The following is a 22,988-nucleotide window of genomic DNA, read 5'->3' as shown; positions in this document are numbered from 1 at the left end:
TTAAGTTCATACTGGAAAATTTTATTCCAATATTGCCATACAAATATACAAAAGCTTGTAATCAATATTAATACAATCAACTACATCTGGACACAACAGACAAAAACATTCAGCTTACATACATTATATAAAAACACTTTTTTTCTATCTGTCCCTATCTATACACATCCATTTCCACTTCTACAATTGGTGGAGTTGTCATATTTGACACTATAAAACAGTAATGTTTCAAACAATGCTGTACACAATTCTAAAACGTACAAATGTACCTTGAATAGATTTTCCACTTAATTGTCTACTTATGTATTACTGAATTCATTCATTGTTTGTGGACAACTTCCATGGAGGATACAAAAATATAGATTTCGCCATATAAGGAAGCATGACTGTGACGTGATAAGTTTAAAAATCTTGGAAAAAGTGCAGAAATTTGCTGGTGAAGATACAAATGGCACAAGGAATACATGTATGTGGCATCACTTATATTATTATGATATGGTTGACAACTTTATAATAAAAGTAATCACACATTTATTTTTCTACATGATGCTCTATTCACTGGATAGACATATCTGTGTTCACCATCGATTCTTTACTAAATTACAAGAAAGCATTTACACTTGCGTGTGATACATGTACAACTGTACCAAGCATTACAAGAAAGCATTTACACTTGCGTGTGATACATGTACAACTGTACCAAGTAGGGCAACAAATTAATAATCGTTTTCCTATACATACTCTTCATTGTTAGCCACACCATTAACTTTTGTTGTTGTTTCATCGGAGTTCTGTTGTTCCCTGCTCTGTGCGTCGGGAGGCAAAGCAGCAATGTCTGAGAACACCCCCACCAGATTCTCAAAGTTCGGGCCCCAGTTCAGTAAGTAGTCCCAGCTGAACGTGCCATTCGGAGGGAGGGCCTGTTTCTTCTGCGGATCGTCACCCTCTAGCAGCGTACTCAGGGACCCTCCGAACGAACCGTTGTCGCCGTGAGGGAACATCTTGTTAGTTCTGGGGTCAAAGTCGCTTCTGCTTCTAAGCGGTTTCTCCCGCTCGTACTCAAACTCGGAGCAGGTAAAGGAATCGTCCTGGCTCTCCTCTGTGCTACTTTCAGGAGGTTCTAACAAATCGGGGGGTTCGAGGAGACTCATGATTTTGTCGTTGACTGGCATAGTTCTTTCGGTTATGGATGATGCACCGTCCATGGTGCTGGCTACGCTGTGCCTTGGGCGAGCATTGAGCATCTCTACTTCTTCAACTGACAGCCCTACGGGAGGCCCACTGTCCATCTCAATCTGTTCTATGGGTTGTTTTAACCTACTGCTGGGCCTGCTGCCTCGTCCGTGGGAGCTGGCACATGGACTCTTTGCTCTATGGCGATTCTTGGAGCCCATGCTGCTGCCGCTGTAGTGGCTGCCGTGCTCGGACGGAGGCAGGTGATCAGAAGTAGTCCTCAGGCCCAGAGGCCTCATGGGCCCTTCTAAATGGCTAGCGGGGCTCTGTCTGGCCAGGTGGTTAGGGCTTTGGCGGAGAAGGTGGCTGGCAGGGCTTTGGCGGGCCGAGACTTGGAAGCTCGGACTGTCCCTGTGTGAAAGATGGTTGGGGCTTTTTCGAGCGAGGTGGTTGGGACTGTCTCTCATGTGCACTTGGTGGAGAAGGCTGCTGGGGCTTTGTCGCGGGTGGTGGTTGTGACGGTTGGGTACCGGTTGTTTGTACCGCTTCCCTTCGCGGAATGCTTTGTAGTACGCTTGGTACGTCACGTCAATGTCGGAGGGAGCAATACTACTGGCATTTTCCAAGTCGTAGTGTTCAGGAAACGCGTCTCGGTCTTCCGGCAGGCGACTTAATGCTGTAATGCCATCATCGTTCTCAATGACAACATCATCATCATCCATGTTGTCGATTGGAACAGAGCCGCGTCCACGTTCGATGATGTCAGGTGTGGGGTCGCGCATCTTTACCTCCCGTTCATTGAAGTGCATGGCTTTCTGGTCGTACATGGTGTCGCTACTCATCATTCCGTCGCCCAGGTATGGTGTCACAGAATCAATGTCATCAGTGTTGTACGCTCTGTTTTCCTGACCACCGTTCGCCATGTGCCCGCCATTTTGTTTGGCAGTTTTGGGAAGCTGCTCCTTCTTCCTCAGCATGCGGCGCCGGTGGTAGACGATAAAGGCAATGAGGATGATGACCGCAACGAGACAGAAGAACACGATAACGATAATCACGCCGATGTGTAACCCAGTCCCGGAGCTGTGTGGAAGCTTGATCTCGCAGTTGTCGCCGCTAAATCCCTCCACACACTGGCACGCGCGACCCGTGGCCCCTACACCGACACACACTTCGTTGGTCCCACACGTAAATCCGATGCACGCGAGAGCATTTTCACAAAGAGTGCCGTTGTAGTTGCCATCACAGCGACACCTGAATCCGCTGTCATTAGGAATACATGTTCCGTTGTTCTTGCAGGGAGACGACCCACAAGCACCGGGCGCTGAACATTCATACTCCAGCCATTGGTCGATACAGAGAAGGTTGTTAGGGCAAGGATTGGGCACACACACGGGAGGGCTGGGGCAGCCTTCATCAACATTTTCCGACGGAGTCGCGATGACGATGTCATTAGACCCGACGAATGGAAGGAGTTGACCGTTCAACCTCAGCTCGTCTACACAGCCATCAAATCCTGCACAGAAAACAAAATTTAGCATTTGTTAAACCAGAGGCAAAACTTCAAATGTGACAGATGCATACAACATTTTACACACATGTATCCTTTCAATACAATGCAATCACATAGAGGATTGTTGCCTTTTAACTTGGTACTATTAAGAAACTAGAATGTGTTTTTACAGTGTACATTTGTCAAAAGAAAATGAGATTTACATTGTACAAGTACATGTAAGAATACTGGTGTAGACACGTACCTGGTAAAGTCTGGCCCTCAATAGTGACTGGAGTGTTGGTTCCACCCACCGACATGGTGGCAACGTCAGAGCTGAGGAAATCGTGGGTCGTTCCGGTGATTTCTGTGTTCCAGTCCGTCTGCGTCTGTTCTTCGTTCTGGAGGAACAACGAGGTGGAGGTGCTTCTACGCACCAGGGTCACCTTGTGCCACAGGCCGTTGGTGACCGCCACGTCCATCTCTCTGGTCCTGTGTCCAGATCCCGCATTGTACGAGTACACCAGCTTTCCTGCCTTAACCTGGTGAAATACAGACAACACTCCTGGTCAAGTCTAGTGACTTTTAACCTTCAACATGCTAAAGTAGCCTTTCAGCATCAAATTTGTATTAGTTATTGGGTTGGGCAGCTGGAAAAAGGTTAAAAAAATAAATACGAATAAATTCTAACAACTGCTGCAAAATACAGCATGCAGCAAATTGAAGTTCATACAGATAATAGAGAGCAGCGTATTTTCAGATCAGATGTAGTTTTAGTGCAAGTTTACCTCTAGGACAGTGTATCTGGTGGAGCCTCCGGCATACAGCAAGAGTCCGCTGTTCTCTCTTGTGCGGAACTTGAGAGACAGAGATGTGTCCTGATTGGCTCTCCTCCTGCGACCGGAAACCTGGTTCCCAAGCTGTAGTTGCCGTACATAGCTCTCCTTGATCTGGAACTCCACAAAACTGTTGCCTCCGAAGGAGAAGGGAACGCGTCCTGTAAAAAATGGTGGTGTTGGTGAGAAACAAGCAATCAGATATGGCAGACTTCACGCATAGTGCACTCCGGCATAACACACAGAGACTGCATAGCAGAAACAAACACACACAAGCTACAAACAATATGCTGCACTTTGCACCCTTGGATTAAACAAGGGTAGTGCAAAAAAAAGGTAAGCTTCAGTTATCTTTAATTTGGCATGTCACTGAAAAAAGGATGATGGATGCTGCATTGACACATGGCATTGTATGTATTAAGAATACAGTATTACAAAGGCAGTGAAGCACTCACTTTTGTCGCAGTTGTCTCCAACGTAAATGTCCGAACACTGGCACTGGTGACCGGACCATTTGTCTTGGCATGCAGCGCCGTTTTTACACGGATCTGGCAAGCAAACGTCTCCCGCGGCCCTGGGACACCTGTCAGAAATACCGCGGGAAGAGAGGGGTCCTGCAAGGTTGAGTGGCACGCCGTTTATCGTGACCTCCCGGATGCAGCCCACGAAATCGTTGGATGAAACCTGTCCTGGGCGCACCAGAATTGCATCGATCGTCTGCACACCACCAAGCATCATGGGTAGGCCGCTCAGGTCCAAGCCGCTGCAAAAAAACAATGGAGTAGATGTCAGAAGAGGTGGTAGAGAAAATCTTCAAGGCCATTTCCAAGGAGCCAGGGATTTATCTGTGTATAGTAGGGGGATTATTCCTCCCCCTGAGGCACCAACCAGTGGATTATCCTGTCAGGAAGGGTTTATTTGTTTAAGAGGAGGAATGACCTCACAAGGCTGATTAGCAGATGCAGGTTGTACAGTTAGGCAGAAATCAATTACTGATTTCACCAATGCTTTCAAAAGTCTGTTGTTTGTTTCCTTCGTTAACAAGACTTCTTTAAAAAGTTATGAATAGATCGTAACAATTTTTAGTGCAAGTAATAAGCAAAGTAAACAAGTAAAGTAAAGAAGACATGAATCAGAATCTAGGAATATTTGTAATTAATTCCATGGAAACTACAAATGAATGTACATGTACATGTATGCCGCAGGTGTAATTTGAAAGTAGTCAAGCTTTTGGTAATAACATGTAAATTGCAGTACATTGCAGCACAAAAATAACTTAATTCATAAAATGCCCACTCAAACATTGGAATGGTCTGATTCCTCACAATAGTGCTGTTTTTAAATTTCTTTAAATTGTTACTGAAATTTTTTCAAAAAGTCTCCAAAGCAAAAAGCAATGCCCGTATGCTAAGTGTCAACAATTTGCAGCTTTGATTTGCTGGGCAGAATTTATGTACAAGTCATGTGAGATTTGTGGGGTCAACTTTCTTGGAAATTGGATGCACAACTAGAACAATTCCTGTACATCGTAACACAAAGCTTGCCTATCACGTACAACAGCAAGTCAGTTTGTAGTCATATTTTGTTACTCATAATGACAGCAAAATGAAGTCAACTGTCAGTTTTCAGTAAACATTACGTGTCTTAGATAAGATTATCACTCTCTTACCAGTCAGTTTGGAGTTGCGTTTATTATCTTAAGTCCAACCCAAAATATCAAAGAACTTGCAACTGTCAGTTTTTCCTAAACATGTTATGTTTTTGATGAATATAATGCTGCTATTAATCAACTACAAATCATGTTTGTTATCTTTACTTGAATACAAAACGATGTCAAGGTATAAACACAACACTTTATAAGATAAACATTTATGTTTTAAAAGAATATTTTGTCAATCACTTAGAAGAAGCGGACCACAGCACATATTGCATACTATTTCTTAGTTTATTATTGTTACATGTTGAGCCAATTTTTTCCTCAACAAGTCCTGACAATGTACTCTAAAAACTGAAGTGGTCTTAGCTTCAAAGCTGAAGTTTGGTGTGTGTGTGAAGACACAGTACTGTATGTTATAGACAGCTGAGGTTATCTTGCAAAGACAAGCAATGTACAGTATGTGCTGTGGCATTAGTGGAATTTAGATGGCAATTTGAATGATGCAGTGAGAGGTGGTAAACTTGGTAGATGTGTTTGTGCTCCGCAAAATGTCAACACAGCAAGAAAAATGTATTATTGATAATAACTCATATAAGAAATTATCATTTTTTAGAAATTACAAGGAAGGTGTGGAGGAAAACTGTCAGATCTAAATTCAATGTCGTTTTTTATCCCTCGATTCCAATGTTTTCAATGTTCTCTGGCACTACTTCAACTTTCTTAAACGTTTAAACATTTGAAATTGGAAATTCCATACACCCCAAATTGTCACGATCCAAGTCTTAGCTTTCAAGTATGTGGTGTGAAGTACAAGCCAAGGCCTTAAGAAAGGACATAAAGACAAGTGAAATGTCGTTTTGGCACGAGTTGTTTTTTAAAAGGTGCAATGAATCATATTATTAGTAAATCTTGCCAATATTTCCCTTCTTTGATGTACTTTGGCCATTGAAAAGTCATAAGGACATCAAGGCTACAACTGTGCCCTTTATAACGTTGGTCTAAAGTTATACAAGGCTTTCTACCTCTTCTAGGATAATTGGTTCCTTGACAGCAGGTGGTCATAGAGATGCCTTACAACTGAGCATATCAACAGTTACATCAAAATATAATTTTTTAAATAATTGATCTAATCAAATTTGTGATTTTAAAAGCTCTCAATGGTTTTCTTAATTTTCAATTTGCAGATTAATTTGCAGATTATCTGAACTTATTTGATTCAGTTACATGTATATGCCAATATTTTTTATCAAGGAAGTCATTTTTCCTTTAAACTGGGTCAATGTATTCAAGAACATATTCAACATTTTTCTTATGCACTTGAAGCAACCCTTTAACCTTAAACTTGAAGGTGCATTGCAATTTCGCTGAGGAGCCTGCATTATCTAAGGGGTGGTCCCAATAATATGAGACGTGAGGTTTCGGAGGACACATTCCAACATCAAGTTCACTGCCATCACCCCGAACCCCACATACAGTTATGATTAAAAATGCCTGGAAAATAAATCATTGTCTATAGTCCTGTTACTCCATACCAAGCAGTGCTACCTCTACTAGGGAGGTTATCGTTATATCTATGTTTCTTATTTGATCGCTGGGTAGGTTGGTCTAACCTTCAGTCTGCTAAGGCAGCTGTTTGGCCCTAACTTTGTATTGACTATGGGGTTAGGCAGCAGGGTGACGGTTGAAGGACTAGTAAGGCAAGACAAGGTTTGTTGCAGGAACCACTTGTAACAGTATGATTATGGACTATAAACAGAATTCTGACTACGACTTATTCTTGTCCATGAGTAGTGAACATATTTCTATGAAAAGATCTAAATCAAGAGCCCTTTCAACACTCTGCCGAAAAATATCTTTTGGCTAGAACTTAATTAGAAGGTTTCATTACCATTACAAGGTCCCCTAGCAGCCTCCTGTGAAACTGCAGATTGCTACATGACACAGCCAGAGGGTGAATGGATATAATGTAATTCACTTTATCTTCACGGTAGCAAAATTTCACGGTGTAAGGAAAATGGACATTTTCACTGAACTTTAACTTCACGATGGTGGCAAGTGTTTTACAGAGCGGATGTGAGAAGGAATTTGAAATAATAACAACAGGTTTTTTCACGGTGATGATAAGTTCACGTAACAGAGGTGACCGTGAGAAACTGTCAACATAAAGTTACAGTGAAAGAAACAAGAATCACAGTATGTAGAAAGGCACATGTAGAAAACATAGATGTGTTACCTTGCTGTCCCGGTGCCTCCAGTGTTCCGACAGAAACCAGCAGGTGAGGAGGAACCACAGTTGTCCACTATCAGGGTACCGTCCTGAAAAACAAAATACATCGTTCTTCAATATCAACATTCTGTTCATAAAATATATATATCATTCTTATGTTACATTAAGTACATAGCACACACTGAGATTTCCATTCATATAACTGTCTTGTCATAAGTTGCATTTACAATGATCAAAACTGCCCATGAGGACAAGTGGTCACTAAAGACACTTCTTATATGCGTATATATGTGTATCTAAGGGACAATGAAAAATGAAGTGGTTACAATAGCCAGGTGGTCCTTGTGTGAAAGTGGTCACATCTACATGTTTGACTGTATTTTTAATGTAATACTCTTTGTTCTTTATTGTTGTCATGATTTATCTTCTTTTGTTTTATTTACCCAATAGGTCGGGATCAATGCAATTGCACTTGTCATCCATATGATCAAGGTGTGTGGCCCAACCTGCATGCACTACATCCAGTCTCTCTGAACAGTCATTGTGTTGGAACTCTGACAGAGATCGTAATTCATTTTTAAATCATTCATCTTCAACAGAACAATGTCAAGAGCAAACCTAATCCTTCTAAAGAGGACAGCAACAAACAACATACTTACGCTGTTACAACGTCGACTTTAAACCATTACTTTAACATCAACTTGTACATATTGACCAAAGAGGAAAACATGAACCTGCTGACGACGCCAATGTAGAAATAGTCTAACAGAACAAACATATGGACTTTTAACACGTCAAACGACAGAGCCAAACGTGCAACGGAAAAGCACCATCACGATATGGCACGTCGACACGGTACATAAAGTATGAGTCAAGTCAACAGTGACTCGGTCCAGACAACAAAGAAGCAAGGTCTTTTAGAGGATTGCACCACAGTATCCGGTGTCGGACCTTTATTTTCACCTCCACGCTTGTCGGACATTGTACATGGCACCTGTGCAGGAACTACGACTCAACGTTTGCTCACTGTCAGGACAGAATGTTGGGCAGGCCGTGCTGTTTGCCAGTCTGTCAGGAGAATCCGGGTTCGGCTTTTCTGTAACTTTTGTTAGTTTCCATTGTCCTGAGACTACTATCAAACAGGTCAAGGGAGATGGAAGTTGGTTAAAAGTTTTCACTGTCAGGCTTACATAATGTTGTTTGTACTCTGAAGCTTTTTGGGGGAATCTAGGACAATCCTAAAAATCTGGTGACAGGCTTGTGAGGTTCTTTCTCTTTTTTTTAAACAGGTTGTTGTGTTTGTACCGTCACCTGATAGGCCAAGGTGGTTGAGCGCTCAGAGGAACTCCGGGTGCTTGAAGACGAATCAAAGGCAGGAAATGTCCTGATGTCAGAAGTGAAAGACTAACACTTTGTGTCCTCCTCTTTAGACATCACAGTACGTAAGAGCTAGATTTGGGTCATCTTCATGTAGATATATTTTTACTCCTTAGCTTTCACATATTGAAAATTTGGTGGTACTGTGCCACTATTACATTCTGAGTTGCTAATTGGTCTTGAACAGCAGAATATTTCCCTTTTAGCTCATGACTTCAAATGACAGCTGTCAATCACTCTTTAGGCCCATCCTTTCCCCCTCTGGACAGCCTCCCTTCCCTACAAACACCAAACAAGTGGGACAAACACTAGTCTGTGTGACCAACATGGCGGAAAAACAACAGCAAACATGCAAGACGAGCAGGCAAACATTGCAGCTAGACCCAAAATACTTCAGTCAACAGTTAATTGGGGCTCAGGCAGGTTACCACTGCCAGAACTGTCCTTAGCTTATAAACACCTTGCTTACAATACGCCTATGTGTACAATACAGAAAAAAGAAACAATACATTCTTCATATAGTTATCTGTTTTATTTTACTGCTGTACATGTAGACAGAAGCAAGTCGAGGTCAGTTCTTGGCATATCACACAGTTAGGTAGTTTAGAATAGTCCAAATAAATACTCGATTTATGCTTAATATGTTTGCAAATTTGATCTCTTTTTTTGTCTGCAGTACAGTGTTACAAAGACAGGGCCTAGTCTAAGAAGGTATTCAATTTCTTCTTTCCAATGTTAGAGTATAAAAAAATGAAGAAGAATAAATTGCCTTAAAATGCTGGGAAGATTTGTCCCCAAAAGCTGGCTGTGCGTTGTCTACATGTGTTATGTGGGAGGAGTAGGGGGCTAATAGAGAGAGATCACCTAGATGAACTATGATCCTAAACGTCTCACAGTTGATTTAGAGTTGGCACCACAGAGGGCAAAATTTGACAGTTAAAAAAGTTTTCAAACACTGGGGGAAAGCCCTCACAAGAAAAAAATAACAACCGGCAGGTGGTTTGACTTTACCTCTAGTTACCATAGTTACAATTAAACAAAATTCAACAACCTTTGTTTCTTTTTGTTGTAAAGTTCGCCTTAGGAAATCATTGAGTTCTTGTCTTAGCTGGAATGCCCCTCCCACGATATGGAAAACACAAGAAACGGAGTCATTTTCTTAAAGGCCTGAGGGGCCTCCACTCTCCGCTCTCTCTACCCTCCATTCTTTTGCAAGTCAGTTTTCATAAAGGGTGGCCACTTGATGTAATTCTGAGTACTGTATGGTGGGAAAGCTGCCCAAACATCAGTGGGTTTGTAAGAGGTGGCAGCCAATGCCTTGGCCCAGGCTCAACATTACGCTCGAATGGAGGGAATCAATTAACAGCTGAGGCAGTCTGCCATCCTGGAACCCTGTGTGGTTGGGTGTCTGAGAGCAAGGTGGAACCTGGCTTGGCATGAACAAGCATACATGTAGAAAAGTAGATATACTTCCTTCAATTTATGTTTCTATACCATATATATACACTATCATCAGAATATAATGAAAGAAACAATTGTGGCAATGACACAAACAATGTACTGTGCAAATCCCTTTGTTCTTTTTGATAAGCGACATGAATAGTAGACAATACCTCAAAGCATTGAGTGGCAAGTGAAATGGATGAACTAACTACATTGCAACTATACGGTATACGGTGAACTCTGAACCCTCGGATACACACTCTGGGTAACTAACTACCGGTCCACTACCTGTTTTAAGAAATGGAAACAAATATTGCCTTGCTCTAAGAAATAGGGAAACAGTGCTGGTAATATTACTCCGTTTGGGAAACACAGCCAGGTGAAAACAAAGAAGCGTTACAGGAGCCAGGAGACCAGAACAACCTGCCTATTACCTGTGCTAAGGAAGTGTTGAAGGAATGTGGGTTGCGGAACACCTGATATGGTACCATAGAACACAGATTAACACCTGTGCAACAAGAGTCCACCTGGCTAGAGTTTCAAACCAGTTCTTCGCTACACATGCATGGCATTCTTGTAGATGCAACAGTGAAGAAATGTAGCAGTGATACCAAAAAGAGGAGTTCATCCGTTTGTTGTAACTATCGAATCGTTCGCTGAGGTCTTACTGACCTTTCCACTGGGAGATTATGACACCGTGAATATGTGTTTCCATTGAATTACTCCTGTACAACAGAATGGTTTGAACTGCAAACATAGCGAAAGACACTTACTGCAACATTAGGTCCCCATGAAACTAAATGAATTTACAGCACTTCTTTGAAGGACTATAACCCCTACCCATAGACTGGGATTTGAAACCCCATGACCCTACAATGTAGAAGGTACACCACAGCACATGCTACCTGCCTTCCCGGTAAACAATTGAACAAGTATCAACTGACAGGAAGCTGGAAATACTCCATATGTACAGTTGTTGTCTACCCCTTCAGGTGAGGAAGAGGCAGAGGAAATTAAACAGCTTGAGGGGAAATATCCTAACCGACTTCAGCAAATATTGCTTGTATTTAAGTTGTAACCACTGTAACCAGAAAAACAGACGAATACACAATTTTGCAGAAATCTGCTCCCGTCTCCACTTTGAAGAGAAAAAAAGTGCTCAGAAATACAATTTTACCTTTACAAATTAAAGGAGTATTAAATCTGGAATCATTCCAAATTCAAGGCAAACAGCCTTTCTGTAGGAAGAGCCAAGAAAAGGACAACATTTCACAGGTTGAAGTCTAGGTGGCTGCTCTTTACTCAGACTGACCTCTAGCCTGGTACAGACTGACCTTCAAATTTATGACTCAATCCTTTGAAATTAGCTGAGGATTAGTGAAGATTAAGAGAGATTACCAAGTGTCAAAACAAGGGGCTACCTCCTAATCTAATCCAAAAGGCTGTAAATTGAGCCGGACTACTACAAAATCTTTTGGTGGTTGGACAGAAATTTCAATTCAGCTGCTTGGCATCAAACTCCTCCGACATAAATATTCTGCATATTCGTTTGGGCACAGTTTCTACTAAATGTTCAGCCCAAAGAGAATTCTAGTAAAGACGTAATTCAGCATGGCATTTCCCCCCTGGTCGAAGAAAGGAAACCCCTGATTTATATACCTCATGTAATCATGATCCCACCATGGGCTATTCCGGACATTCTGTAACCAAATAATTGTAACATTGGAGACCATTAACCATTAATCTTGTTTCTAGTATCCGTTTTTTATGTTTTAGTATACACGCACCTTAGGCCGGACATTTTCGTTAACATGATTCTTTCCTTCTGCTTTCAGTGTGTCAAACTGTTAAATCACTGTAAAATCACTGAACTGAATTTGGATTACAATGTTTGACTAGACCAGACAATTATACTACTCAGGAGTAATGTAACATGAACAAAACGTTATTTATCTCAAAACAGCGCGGACAGAGCCAAATGGGCAGAAATATCAGCTCTTCTAAAAAGAAAAATGCATGGTCTGTAAGTTTTTCTCCGCCTGTTTTAACGCCGTGCGAGCATGCATTCATACTGGGGTATATGATGTAAAATTGTGCTAGGCTAACCCATTATCTTCCGAAAATAATTTCATCAGGTTGGTAGAATATAGGATATAGGAGATTCTTTTTACACAACCAGGTAATCTCACCTGCTGACGTTTTGGTGTCTGTCAGACACCTTCTTCAGAGCTTCTGACTGGAGTACTGCTTCTCACCGCTATAAGTAGCCGATGTAGGTGGCGCTTTTGCGGTGAGAACGTAATCCCAAATGTGGCTGAGCTTGTATCCCCCCTCGTCTCGGTTCATCACTGGTGATGACTTCCTGATCCATACTGCCTCCTTAATCCAACGAATGCGTCTGTTGTCTTCTCTGTCTTTTACTACCAACATTGATGCTGTCAAGTACACCAGGTCTCAGAAAAGACAGGCACAACAAGAAGAGAAGAAATCTGCAGTCACGGACCATATCGCTAGGAACAACTGCGTCATTGACTGGGAGGGGGCCAAAGTAATACAAGCTCAGCCACGTTTGGGATTACGTTCTCACCGCAAAAGCGCCACCTGCATCGGCTACTTATAGCGGTGAGAAGCAGTACTCCAGTCAGAAGCTCTGAAGAAGGTGTCTGACAGACACCGAAACGTCAGCAGGTGAGATTACCTGGTTGTGTAAAAAGAATCTCCTATATCCTAACCCATTATCTTCCACTTCAGTCTTTTCCCTTCTAGCGTTATGCTTGAAGAACATAGACCAGAAAAAAAATGCACAGTAACTGTCGAAAGTAGTCTACACACAAATGACAGTAAAGTCACTATGTTTGTCCCGCTGCTTGCCTGACGCTATGGAAGAAAACAATGTTTGTGTTGTGAATTTCCCCGACATCAGCAACACGTGGCTTTCACGTGATAAACGCATGGCCATAATGTTATGCCGTGCAAAAATGTATCATCTGAGCGGGGGTAGCTAGGTTGTATCAAACCTTCCTAAAACTGGCAAGAGTTTCAAACCTCAAATCACCATGGATAGTCTGAATATCAAAGAAAGATTTAACGCCAGCTACGTTTAATAGATACTAGCTATCGTGTAAGTTAGAAAAACATGAAGTATATGAAATACGTCATGCATGACGCTTCCGTGCAACTTGTTGTTACTGGTTCAGGAGTTTATTCTGTTATGTCGCTGGACTTAAACCTTTTTCATTGTTTTGTATAAAAGAGAGAGATGGCTAAGGATTATACTTATGACGTTCTTTGTTGCTCAGGAGAACAGGCTTTGGCGTGATACACCGCGACATGTGGACATGACCCAAACTGGACGTAAACTGCTCCTGCACGTAAATAGGTCATGTTACGTTACATTGTAGTACATTCCATTTTGTCTGCTTTTACAATTTAACATACTTTATAATACTTGTATCTATATGCAGGGCTCGAAATAGTGGGTGCATGTGCACCTGTGTGCACCCAAAATTGGAGCTTTGCACCTAATTTGTGACTGTGGGTGCACCAGTGCACCTAGATATTTTTGTACACTATATAATAACAGTTCTCTTGTACACTAGCGTACAGAATGTTCTTGAAATGTAAGTATCAGAAAAAGCAATATAACCCTTTGTTGTACTTTATTTTGATGTATTACTTGGTTGAAATTTGACATCTGGATAGAATTACAGACTAAAGTTCTTAATTAAGGGAGGCAGTAGTGTCAAACTTATGTTTTGCTGACATTCAGCTTTATTTTATGTGGTGCACCCAATATTTTTTCTGTGCACCTAATTTTGTTGGTTGGGTGCACCAGTGCACCTATCTCCAAAAAAGAATTTCGAGGCCTGATATGAAACTGGTTTGCTTGCTTGCTTCCTACATGTACATGTAGCTTATAGCATTCTAATATAGCAAGAAACTTGCCTTTATCTTAATAATATATTATCATAGAGCTCTATGCTTGCCCGTCTAAATATAAAGTACATGTACAGTAGCTGACCAAGGAGCTGACACAAATTTCAGCGATATCCACAAAATAGGTAATTTCTAAAGCTTCTGCTATCAGCTTGCTTAGTCTTTAAAATCCAGACTCCCTTTCTTGTGCCTTATTGAGAATTGTTTGTGTCCCCTCATGCATACAAGTACACCTATAACTCCCTCTGAAAAAACAGGTAGGACGAGTCTTCCAGTCTATTGTGTGGGACATATGACCCAAGCATGCCCACATTAGTTCATACTGTTACACCAGTAGTGCCTTTGAAGACTGTAATAGTCCCAATCTTTTGGGTCACCGGTGGTAAGGTGCTTCTTTGCGAAGTCTTTTTCCCCCAGGCAAAAATTCATACCCACACCTGCAGTCTACAGGTAGCTTCACATGATACGTAATTTAGGACTGACTAATGAAATTCTCTGGCTGTCTGCTTTTTGGGGGTTGGAACAGTTAGATACAACTTACAAGACAGAAACGTAAATGCTTTCTAGTTGTATCACTGCGTTCGGCTGATGTATATCTTCTACAAACAAGTGTCATAAAAGTATGCATATTGAATATTCGCTAAGATCAGTTGCTACCTTCTACAACTTAAGACTTCTTGTAAGATAAGGAAACTGCGTGACTGGTTTCAGATTTCCTGTGAGACAAGATATATGCGTGACCGGTTTAAGGTTTGCTTGCGGGTCCATCTTCTCCGTGATTCATCTGTCAATTCACCTAACAGTAGAAAAACATGGCTTTTAGCACTTAGGATGTTTAGAAGTACTTAGAATGTTTAGATGCACATTCTGATAGTTGTCAGACATTCCTATCAGTTGTACTTTTACAATGCAAAGTGCCTGAAGTCACACTGTAGCTTTCAGGTCACCTGGCAAAAAGCAGCGATGTACACTAAGATAATGCGATATGGAAAAATGTCAGTCCTATCATGGACTTTGGGACTTTGGGTACAAGAAATAAAATGTTTTACTTTAAGTTTAGAATATACTCTCTTGATTTAAAAAGTCACAACACAAATTCAAGTCAAATATCTCTTGTTCTCTTGTTGTGTCACATCAGGCATAGAAATACACAACAGTATATACATGTAGGTAAGCATGTTCTTTTAAAAGGTATGAGAAATTTTGCTGTTGAGATGATGACATTCTGAGATTTGATGCAACTAGCATTGGCAGTTAGTACTGTAAATCTCGAAATGTTTTCGTGTTTTATTTTTGCAGTGACCTCTCCACCACAAAATTATGTGCAAAGCATTGTTTCAACTACAAATTTAAAACACAGCCAAAGATCTACATGTACTTCTTTCACCAGTCCTCCAAGCGTAAAATTAAGGCCCTCCAAAAATAACTGAATGTACAGTATTCATTGAAATAATTGCCTTATCCCAGTAGACAATCCTTCCAGGACAAGGTAAGGGTAGAAACAAGAATACCTTTCCAGCATTCAAATACAAAATACCCACAGCATTCACACATCTAGAGTGTCTAAAACAACATGGCCATAGGTCCCAGCAAATAGAGCCTGTAGATGAGTTTACTGAGCTGGGTTGTGTTCACAGGTTGAGATAGCAGACTCCTTGTCCCTTCTGTCTAAGCCCACAGTAATCCCTTCACTACCCCAGCTCATCAGGCATGTCTATTGCTGCAGTATTAAGTCATCACTAGTCTATATAGTCAGTTGTTACGGAAGAATTATCCGAGGATAGCTTGTGGTTAGATTAAATAGTTTTTTGTCTGACAGTAAATATTTGAGGGAATCTTTGCACAGTGAAGGTCTTACAAATGAATATACATGTAACTTTCTTTCTATTACTGAAAAATTCCCTGGTTTCCTTTGCAGCATTTGCCTTCTAAAGAAGTTACCTTAAACTTCCTATGATTATTGTGAAGAACAAATCTTATGGTCTGCTTCTTGATATTCATAAAACAAAATCTTGACCTGGTAAAGCAAAGGCCTTAATATTTAACAATAAAACAACTAAAAGTTTCCCAAATCACTTCTATTCACCTTTAATGTGCAACAGGCATCTGTATATTTTGGTTTTACACCACTTTGAATTTTCCTAGTCAATGAAATGATTGTGCCCGAATCTAGAACAAGATTAGAACTCAGACCTACTAATACAAACAGGATTTGCAGAGCCAAACTAACTCCATCCAGGAATGGATAAGACGGAAGTGTGTTAGCTTAGCAAAATTCCTAATCAGCAGCAACTTCTCCATGGAAGGAGATCCCAGGTGGGTGGAAGAATTAGGAAAATCCAGTGTTTGGACTGAATCAAGGTGCTCTAATCCCAGCAGATTAACCCAGCTCTCACGAAATCCACATTCCGGCCATACCGTTGCCACCTCACAAGAAAGTGTGCAACCATGTTGAAAAGAATCCAAACATTTTAAAAGGCAAAACAATGAGATGCTGTTTTCTGCCAACAGTCGGGGGATTTTTGCATTGTAACTTCTGCTGCCAAAACAAGAAAATTACGAAAATTGAAATTTTGACCATTTCGTTAACACCTCACTATGGAAAAATATCAGACATTCCAAACTAAGGCACTAATTAGTTGATATTGTTTGACAGCAACAATCAAAGAATTTGTTAATAGGCAGTCTTTCCATTGTGACTACTGATGCCAAAACAAGACTATGCCAAAAGACTATACATCTTGAGTTTCTCCAACTGCTCTGTTGTGACTGCCATTGTTTTTTCTTTGTTCTTCATTATGCAAAGTCATTGTTATCAAAATTCACGACAAAGCTTAGTTCGACTTCAAAGAGACGCGAAACCTCTTCCTCTACCAGGCCGAGCTGCGTTGTTTTCCTCTCTGTTTACAAAGCTTTGTGACCATGTCTCGCTATTGCTCGCAACAGATGAAACAATGATAAGGCACACCTTTATTGTTTACATGGAAAGCATTCCAGCAACGCTTATAGCATGGAGAAAGCACTGACGATGACCTGTAGAACGTTCACCCAGGGGAAACATCTAAGGCCCACTGGTGTCTACTTTACACCCAGTTTTTCGCAACAGCGGCGATATTTCCCGCTTTAGATACACTGCCCGGAAATCTGGCAGGACACCCGCAGTGCTTGGATTTCACTACTGACCCAACTTGACCCATTGTGACCTTTAACATAATGTGCGGAATCAAAATGTTTCAGATGTTTTTCTTTATGTATCCCATTCGCGTCTTATCCAACATGAGGCAACGAGCAAGGCTATCACACAGGAGACGACTGAGATACCGAGACGTCGCCAATCTAGAATCCACCGGCCTTTACCTCCCCGCTGCCATTGCTTTGGCACGGGGTTGCGATCCTATCCACCACGCGATATGGCATAATGTAAGGGTACCGGCGACCTTTTGACAGAAATTTGTCCAGGGCAGACTGTGTGATGCGAGTTCTACAAGCGGTTCAGGATGACGAGAGGCACATCTCAATTAGCCCGCGCTATATGCTAATCACCTATGCCCTGACTTCCCGCTGTCACGAGCCCGACGTGCTCACTTTATGCAAACTTTGAAGCTGTCGGGGACTCCCCCTGAGTTGTCAGGCAACGACAGCGGGACTACGACAGCGGGAATTCTCTTTACACGGGGTTCCAGCTGTCGCCAGTCCCGCTGTTGCCAGTCCCCCTGTTGCGAAAGGCGTAATGTAAAGTGGGCCTAAAGTAACACTAACAGGTGTCTGAAAGTTTCTTGAAAGGTCTTTCTATTCTCAGCGATTTTTACCATTCACTGTAAGTTTCTTTAATTTCTTCTCATCACACTGTCATGTTTTGATCAGAAGCTTTGAACAGGTGTGTCTTTCATTCAGAATAAAACAGAATTTATCCTACCTTGCCATTCCTCCTAGCCGTGACGGTGTGCCACTGTCCGTCAGCCACATTTTTCTCCACGCCAATCCGGGTGATCCCATCGCCCAGCTGGTACGACAGTCGCAGCTTTCCCGCGATGATTTCCAGCGCGATGAAATCAGAGGTATCCGATTCTTCCGCATCGTAGTTGTACAGGAGGAGTGCGTTCGTCATGACGGTGGCAAATTCGATCATGATGTCGTTGTTGCGCTGGTCCAGCACTGGAAACTGCATGTACGAAACCTCTTCAAATCCGTAGCTAGTGATCTCACAGTTGTCTCCCTTCTCGCCGAATCCACACTGGCAGGAGTACGATGTCCGCCCGTCGGTGCATGTGCCGTTGTTGAGACACGGTTGGGAAATGCAGTAATCAACGTCAATTTCACAGTTCTTCCCTGTGTATCCCTGCGTACAAGAACAGGTGTAGTCGTTCAGTCCTTGCAGGCATTGCCCGCCGTTTCGACAGGGGTTGCTGCTGCATTCGTCAACGTCGTTTTGACACCTGTTGCCATGGTAACCGGGTGGGCATTCGCAGCTGAAGGTGCCAATCTCATCGGTACAGGTGCCTCCGTTAAGACAGGGAGTAGCATCACACTCGTTTATCTCTATCTCACAACTTTCCCCGGTGTAACCAGTGGGGCAGCTGCAGGTGAAACGGTTGCCGGTGTCCACGGACACAAATATCACCGGATCGCTTTCCAGAATGTTCCAAGACGAGGTGACCTGCAGCGTTTTGCTACAGACACCGCCATGTTGGCACGGGCTGTCGTCGCAGGGGTTAAAGTTCACGGCAACAATTGAAACGCTTGCCCTGCTTTCAATGTTAGCCTTTCTGTTTGTGATAGCTGTGGACGCTTGCTGCGGCACCATGAACTGTTGGTTAGTTTGCTGAATGGCAAGAACTATGTCGAGATCTTCTCCAGTATTCTCCATGCTGTACAGGACGATACTGTAGACCCCGGGTATGTCATTCAATGCTGAGATGAAGTTTGCGTAGGAGTTCTTCAAAAAGTCGCTGGCGGTAACGTTATTCAGCCTTACAATGATGCCATTGGTTACTGCGTCGCTGGTGAACTCGCGGAAATGGACGCTGACGGTAGAAACAACAGAAGGGTGAACACCGTCGTCTCCACTTACACGGAGATCGAGGTCTCTTACTGTATTGATTCGTGTTTCAGTGTTAAGATTACACAAGGAGGGGATACTGAAGAACTCGGTGTTGCCTTGGATGATCGTACAGCTAAATGTGTCACCGACGTCAGGATCAACAGGGTGCACGTTTCCGATTGGTCCGGGTGGGAAGGACCCGTCCTGGCTGTGGATATAGATGTCAACAGTACGCGGCGTGGACGGATTATCGTTGACGTCCTCTACCACGACGTGGACTGTGTGTGTGGAGGACATGGAGGGGGATCCCGAATCTGTGGTCTCGACTATTAGATAAAAGTCGCTCTGCTGCTCACGGTCGATCAGACGGGTGGTGCTGAGTCGGCCATTGCTCTGATCCAGGGTGAAGTACTGGGAGTTGTGCCCTCCAATCAACCGGTACAAGAACGGTCCACGGTTTGGATCCAGGTCAGGGTCGGTAGCGCTGAGCGTCATCACTGTTGTCGGTGCTCTGTTTTCCAGGACGTAACCGGTCACATCTGGTGGGACGAATTCAGGACCATTGTCGTTGATATCATCGATGTTGACAACGACGTAGGTTGTGCCTGTTGCAGGAGGAATACCCGAGTCTGTTGCAGTGACAGTTAGGTTGTAGGTGTCGATGGTTTCCCGGTCAAGCCGACTTGCTGTGGTTATAATGCCACTGTTTTGGTTAATGCTGAACGCACTGTCCTCGTTCCCATCTTGGATGCCATACACGAAGGATCTGAAGTCTGCCCTCAAGTCGTTGTCAATGGCAGATACAGTGAGAACAGAGGTGCCGATGTTGTCTCCTTCACTCACATGCCCTTCATACAGACTGAACTCAAACACTGGAGGATCGTTAGCATCAATGATGGTGATGTTCACCTGGACTTCGTCAATATCATTACCAAGTATGCTGCCTCGGTTCTTTGAAATGACGGATAGGATGATATGGCTGGATGTCTCTCTATCAAGCCTCCGTGCAACCGTGATGGCTCCACTCTCTAGACCGATGGCGAATCCCTTGTCATTGCTGCTGCCCACTAGAATGTAGTTCACAATACCATCTGTTCCATCGTCTCTGTCCGTCGCGTACACCGTACCCACAGTTGTCCCGGTTTCCGCAGATTCCGAGATCTCGAAGGTGTAGAGTCTCTGTAGGAAGACTGGAGCGTACTCGTTCTGCCCGGAGAGGTGAATGTTAACAGTGCAGGTGCCGAACCTTGATGATGCCTCCACGTTGGTAGCTGTGACTTGCAGAGTGTACATTTGTTTACGTTCGTAGTCCAGACCTCCTTGGGAGGTGATCTCCCCAGTTACAGAATCAATGGTGAAGAGGTCCCGACCATCTCCCCCAGTGATCTGGTACGTGATCGCAGCATTTGCTCCTGTATCTGCATCAGTGGCTGTTACCATGGCAACAGATGTACCGCTTGGGGAGTTCTCAGGAATGCTGGGGTCATACGTAGCAGGGTTGAACATCGGATCGTTGTCGTTAACATCTGTGAGGTCTACTGTGAGGATGACAAAACTCTCGCGATACAGGAGCCCGCGGTCGCGAGCAGAGATGTTGAGGTGAAACGTTGGCGTGGTTTCGTAGTCCAAAACTCTTGCTACTGTTACAGACCCTGTCTGAGGATCAATATAAAACTGTCCGTAGTCATCACCTCCAACGATGGAGTACCTGATCTCACCGTTCAAACCCGCGTCTCTGTCAGTGGCTACAACAGTGAAGACGTGGCTGTTCATTGGCCGGCTCTCCTCGATGGTCACCTGGTAAGACGGAGCAGAGAAGCCTGGTGCATACACATTGACGTCAGTCACCAGGATGGAGACATCAGTGGTGGTAGACAGAGCAGGGCTGCCCTGGTCGCGCGCTTGTACTGTCACAGAGTACCAGATGTTCTGACGACCAGACAAGGACGCGCTTACAGAAACCCAACCTGTCGTCCTATCGATGATGAATAGATTTGGATTGGTTCCGTTGCCGCCTGTGATGGAATACTCCACCTCAGCGTTGCTGCCTATGTCCTGGTTGTCCACAGCGTAGACTTGGATGATCATCTCACCGATCTGTGCGTTTTCCGGCACCGGGCTGAAATACGACACCTCCTGAAAGACTGGTGCGTGATCATTGGCGTCGATGACGTTAATGATCACAGTGACTTCTCCGGAGAGGGGAGGAGTGCCGCGGTCTGTGGCGATGACCACAAACTGGTGGTGGTTAGGGTTGGTGGTGCCAGTCCAGTCTGGGACAAATTCCAGTGAGTTCTTTGTCAAGATTGCCCCACTGCTCTCATCAAGGCGGAAGAAGTTTGAAAGGGTTTTCATGCGGTAGAACACTTCAGCGTTCGTGCCTTCGTCTTCATCAGTTGCGACTAATCTTGTCACAAGCTGGTTTGCTCGGATCCCTTCTGGGAGGTTACGTTCAAATACAGGAGCACTGAAACGAGGTGGGTTGTCATTTACATCAAGTATAGTGATGGACAGTGGCGTGTTTGCTTCCCATGCTGAGTCTTCTGCAATGACAAGGAGCTCGTAGTGATCGCTGATTTCACGGTCCAGGGTGGATGCTACTGTGACATTCCCGCTGTCACGTCCCATGTTAAACTTGCCCCGAGCTTCTGCGTACTGTGAGTCTAGCGAGAACTTGTACTGTGCCATGGCATTGGTGCCAATGTCAGGGTCCGTGGTGCTGACTTGTATCACAAATGAACCTATTGGTGTATCCTCAAGAATGGCGGTGCTGTACAGGTTTCTGAACTGCATGGGGTTGTCATTCTTGTCCTCAACAGTTATGAGGACCGTAGCTGTGCCAGTTAGAGTAGGGGAACCCTTATCCACTGCCTCTACTACGAGGGTGTAGCTGTCTCGTTGCTCCCTGTCCAGGAATCGTCTCGTACTGACCTGACCCGTGTTGGGGTTGACCTGGAAGGAGTTGTCCAAGTTTCCTGTAGCTCTGAGTCTGTATTCAAACTGTCCGTTCAACCCCGAGTCAGCATCAGAAGCAGACACCGTCAGTACGCTCGTTAACGTCCCCTCGTTCTCTCCGACAGAGCCAACGTACGGATTCTGGGAGAAGATTGGCGGGTTGTCGTTCACGTCTGTGAGGGCTATCCTCAGCCTGTGATACCTGGATAACGCTGGGGTATCGCTGTCCCTGGCTTCCATCCAGAGATTGAAGGAACTTGTTTCCTCGTAGTTCAGGCTTCTTCGAAGACGTACTTGCCCAGAGGGGTTCACCTCAAACACGTCTCCCTCGTTTCCGCCCGCGATGTGATACGTGACGGTGTCAGCTGGAGACGGCTTAGATGAACTGCCTTGTACTGAAGTTAGCACTGTTCCGACTGACTGGGTTTCTGGATAGTTGAAGGTGTCGGTGCCCACACTGATGGAGGGGAAGCTTGCGGCAGGCTGGAAGTTGATGGTGACGCTGGCCGTGTCGGTACCTGGGTTGGGTCCGAGATCGCTGGCGGTGACCTGGAGGTTGTACTGGCTGTCGCTAAGGGTCATCGCCGTGGAGATGACCCCGGTGACCTGGTCGATACTGAAGCGGTTGGCATCGCTACCAGAGAGTGAGTAGCGGACGTCACCATTGGTGCCTTCATCTGGGTCGGTGGCAGAGGCGAGAGCCACAAACGTACCTGAAAAACATATGAAAACACATTGAGTGCTGGTACATATATTCTTAAAAGAAACCTTAGACCTTCTCCCTGTTAAGTAGTGAGTATCATGTAGTTAACACAGGCCAGTATGAATGATGCTACAAAGTGACAATTTTTTTT

At 43.7% G+C, this 22,988-nt stretch overlaps 1 protein-coding gene across 1 annotated transcript in view; it reads right to left on the bottom strand.

Moving 5' to 3' along the window:
• LOC136437032 (protocadherin Fat 4-like) overlaps positions 1 to 22,988 on the bottom strand; it is a 95,633-nt gene continuing 72,645 nt past the window's right edge. Inside the window, exons 8-13 of the mRNA XM_066431472.1 lie at positions 18,055 to 22,847; positions 7,389 to 7,471; positions 3,954 to 4,261; positions 3,451 to 3,659; positions 2,928 to 3,204; positions 1 to 2,686 (exon numbers count right to left, since the gene is read on the bottom strand). Coding sequence (XP_066287569.1) covers positions 732 to 2,686; positions 2,928 to 3,204; positions 3,451 to 3,659; positions 3,954 to 4,261; positions 7,389 to 7,471; positions 18,055 to 22,847 — 7,625 coding nt within the window. The 3' untranslated portion in view covers positions 1 to 731. The remainder of the gene's footprint in view (positions 2,687 to 2,927; positions 3,205 to 3,450; positions 3,660 to 3,953; positions 4,262 to 7,388; positions 7,472 to 18,054; positions 22,848 to 22,988) is intronic.

This window comes from Branchiostoma lanceolatum, chromosome 6, assembly GCF_035083965.1.
Source record: "Branchiostoma lanceolatum isolate klBraLanc5 chromosome 6, klBraLanc5.hap2, whole genome shotgun sequence".
In the NCBI taxonomy this organism is placed as follows: Eukaryota; Metazoa; Chordata; class Leptocardii; order Amphioxiformes; family Branchiostomatidae; genus Branchiostoma; species Branchiostoma lanceolatum.
This window is presented reverse-complemented; position numbering and strand designations above follow the sequence as displayed.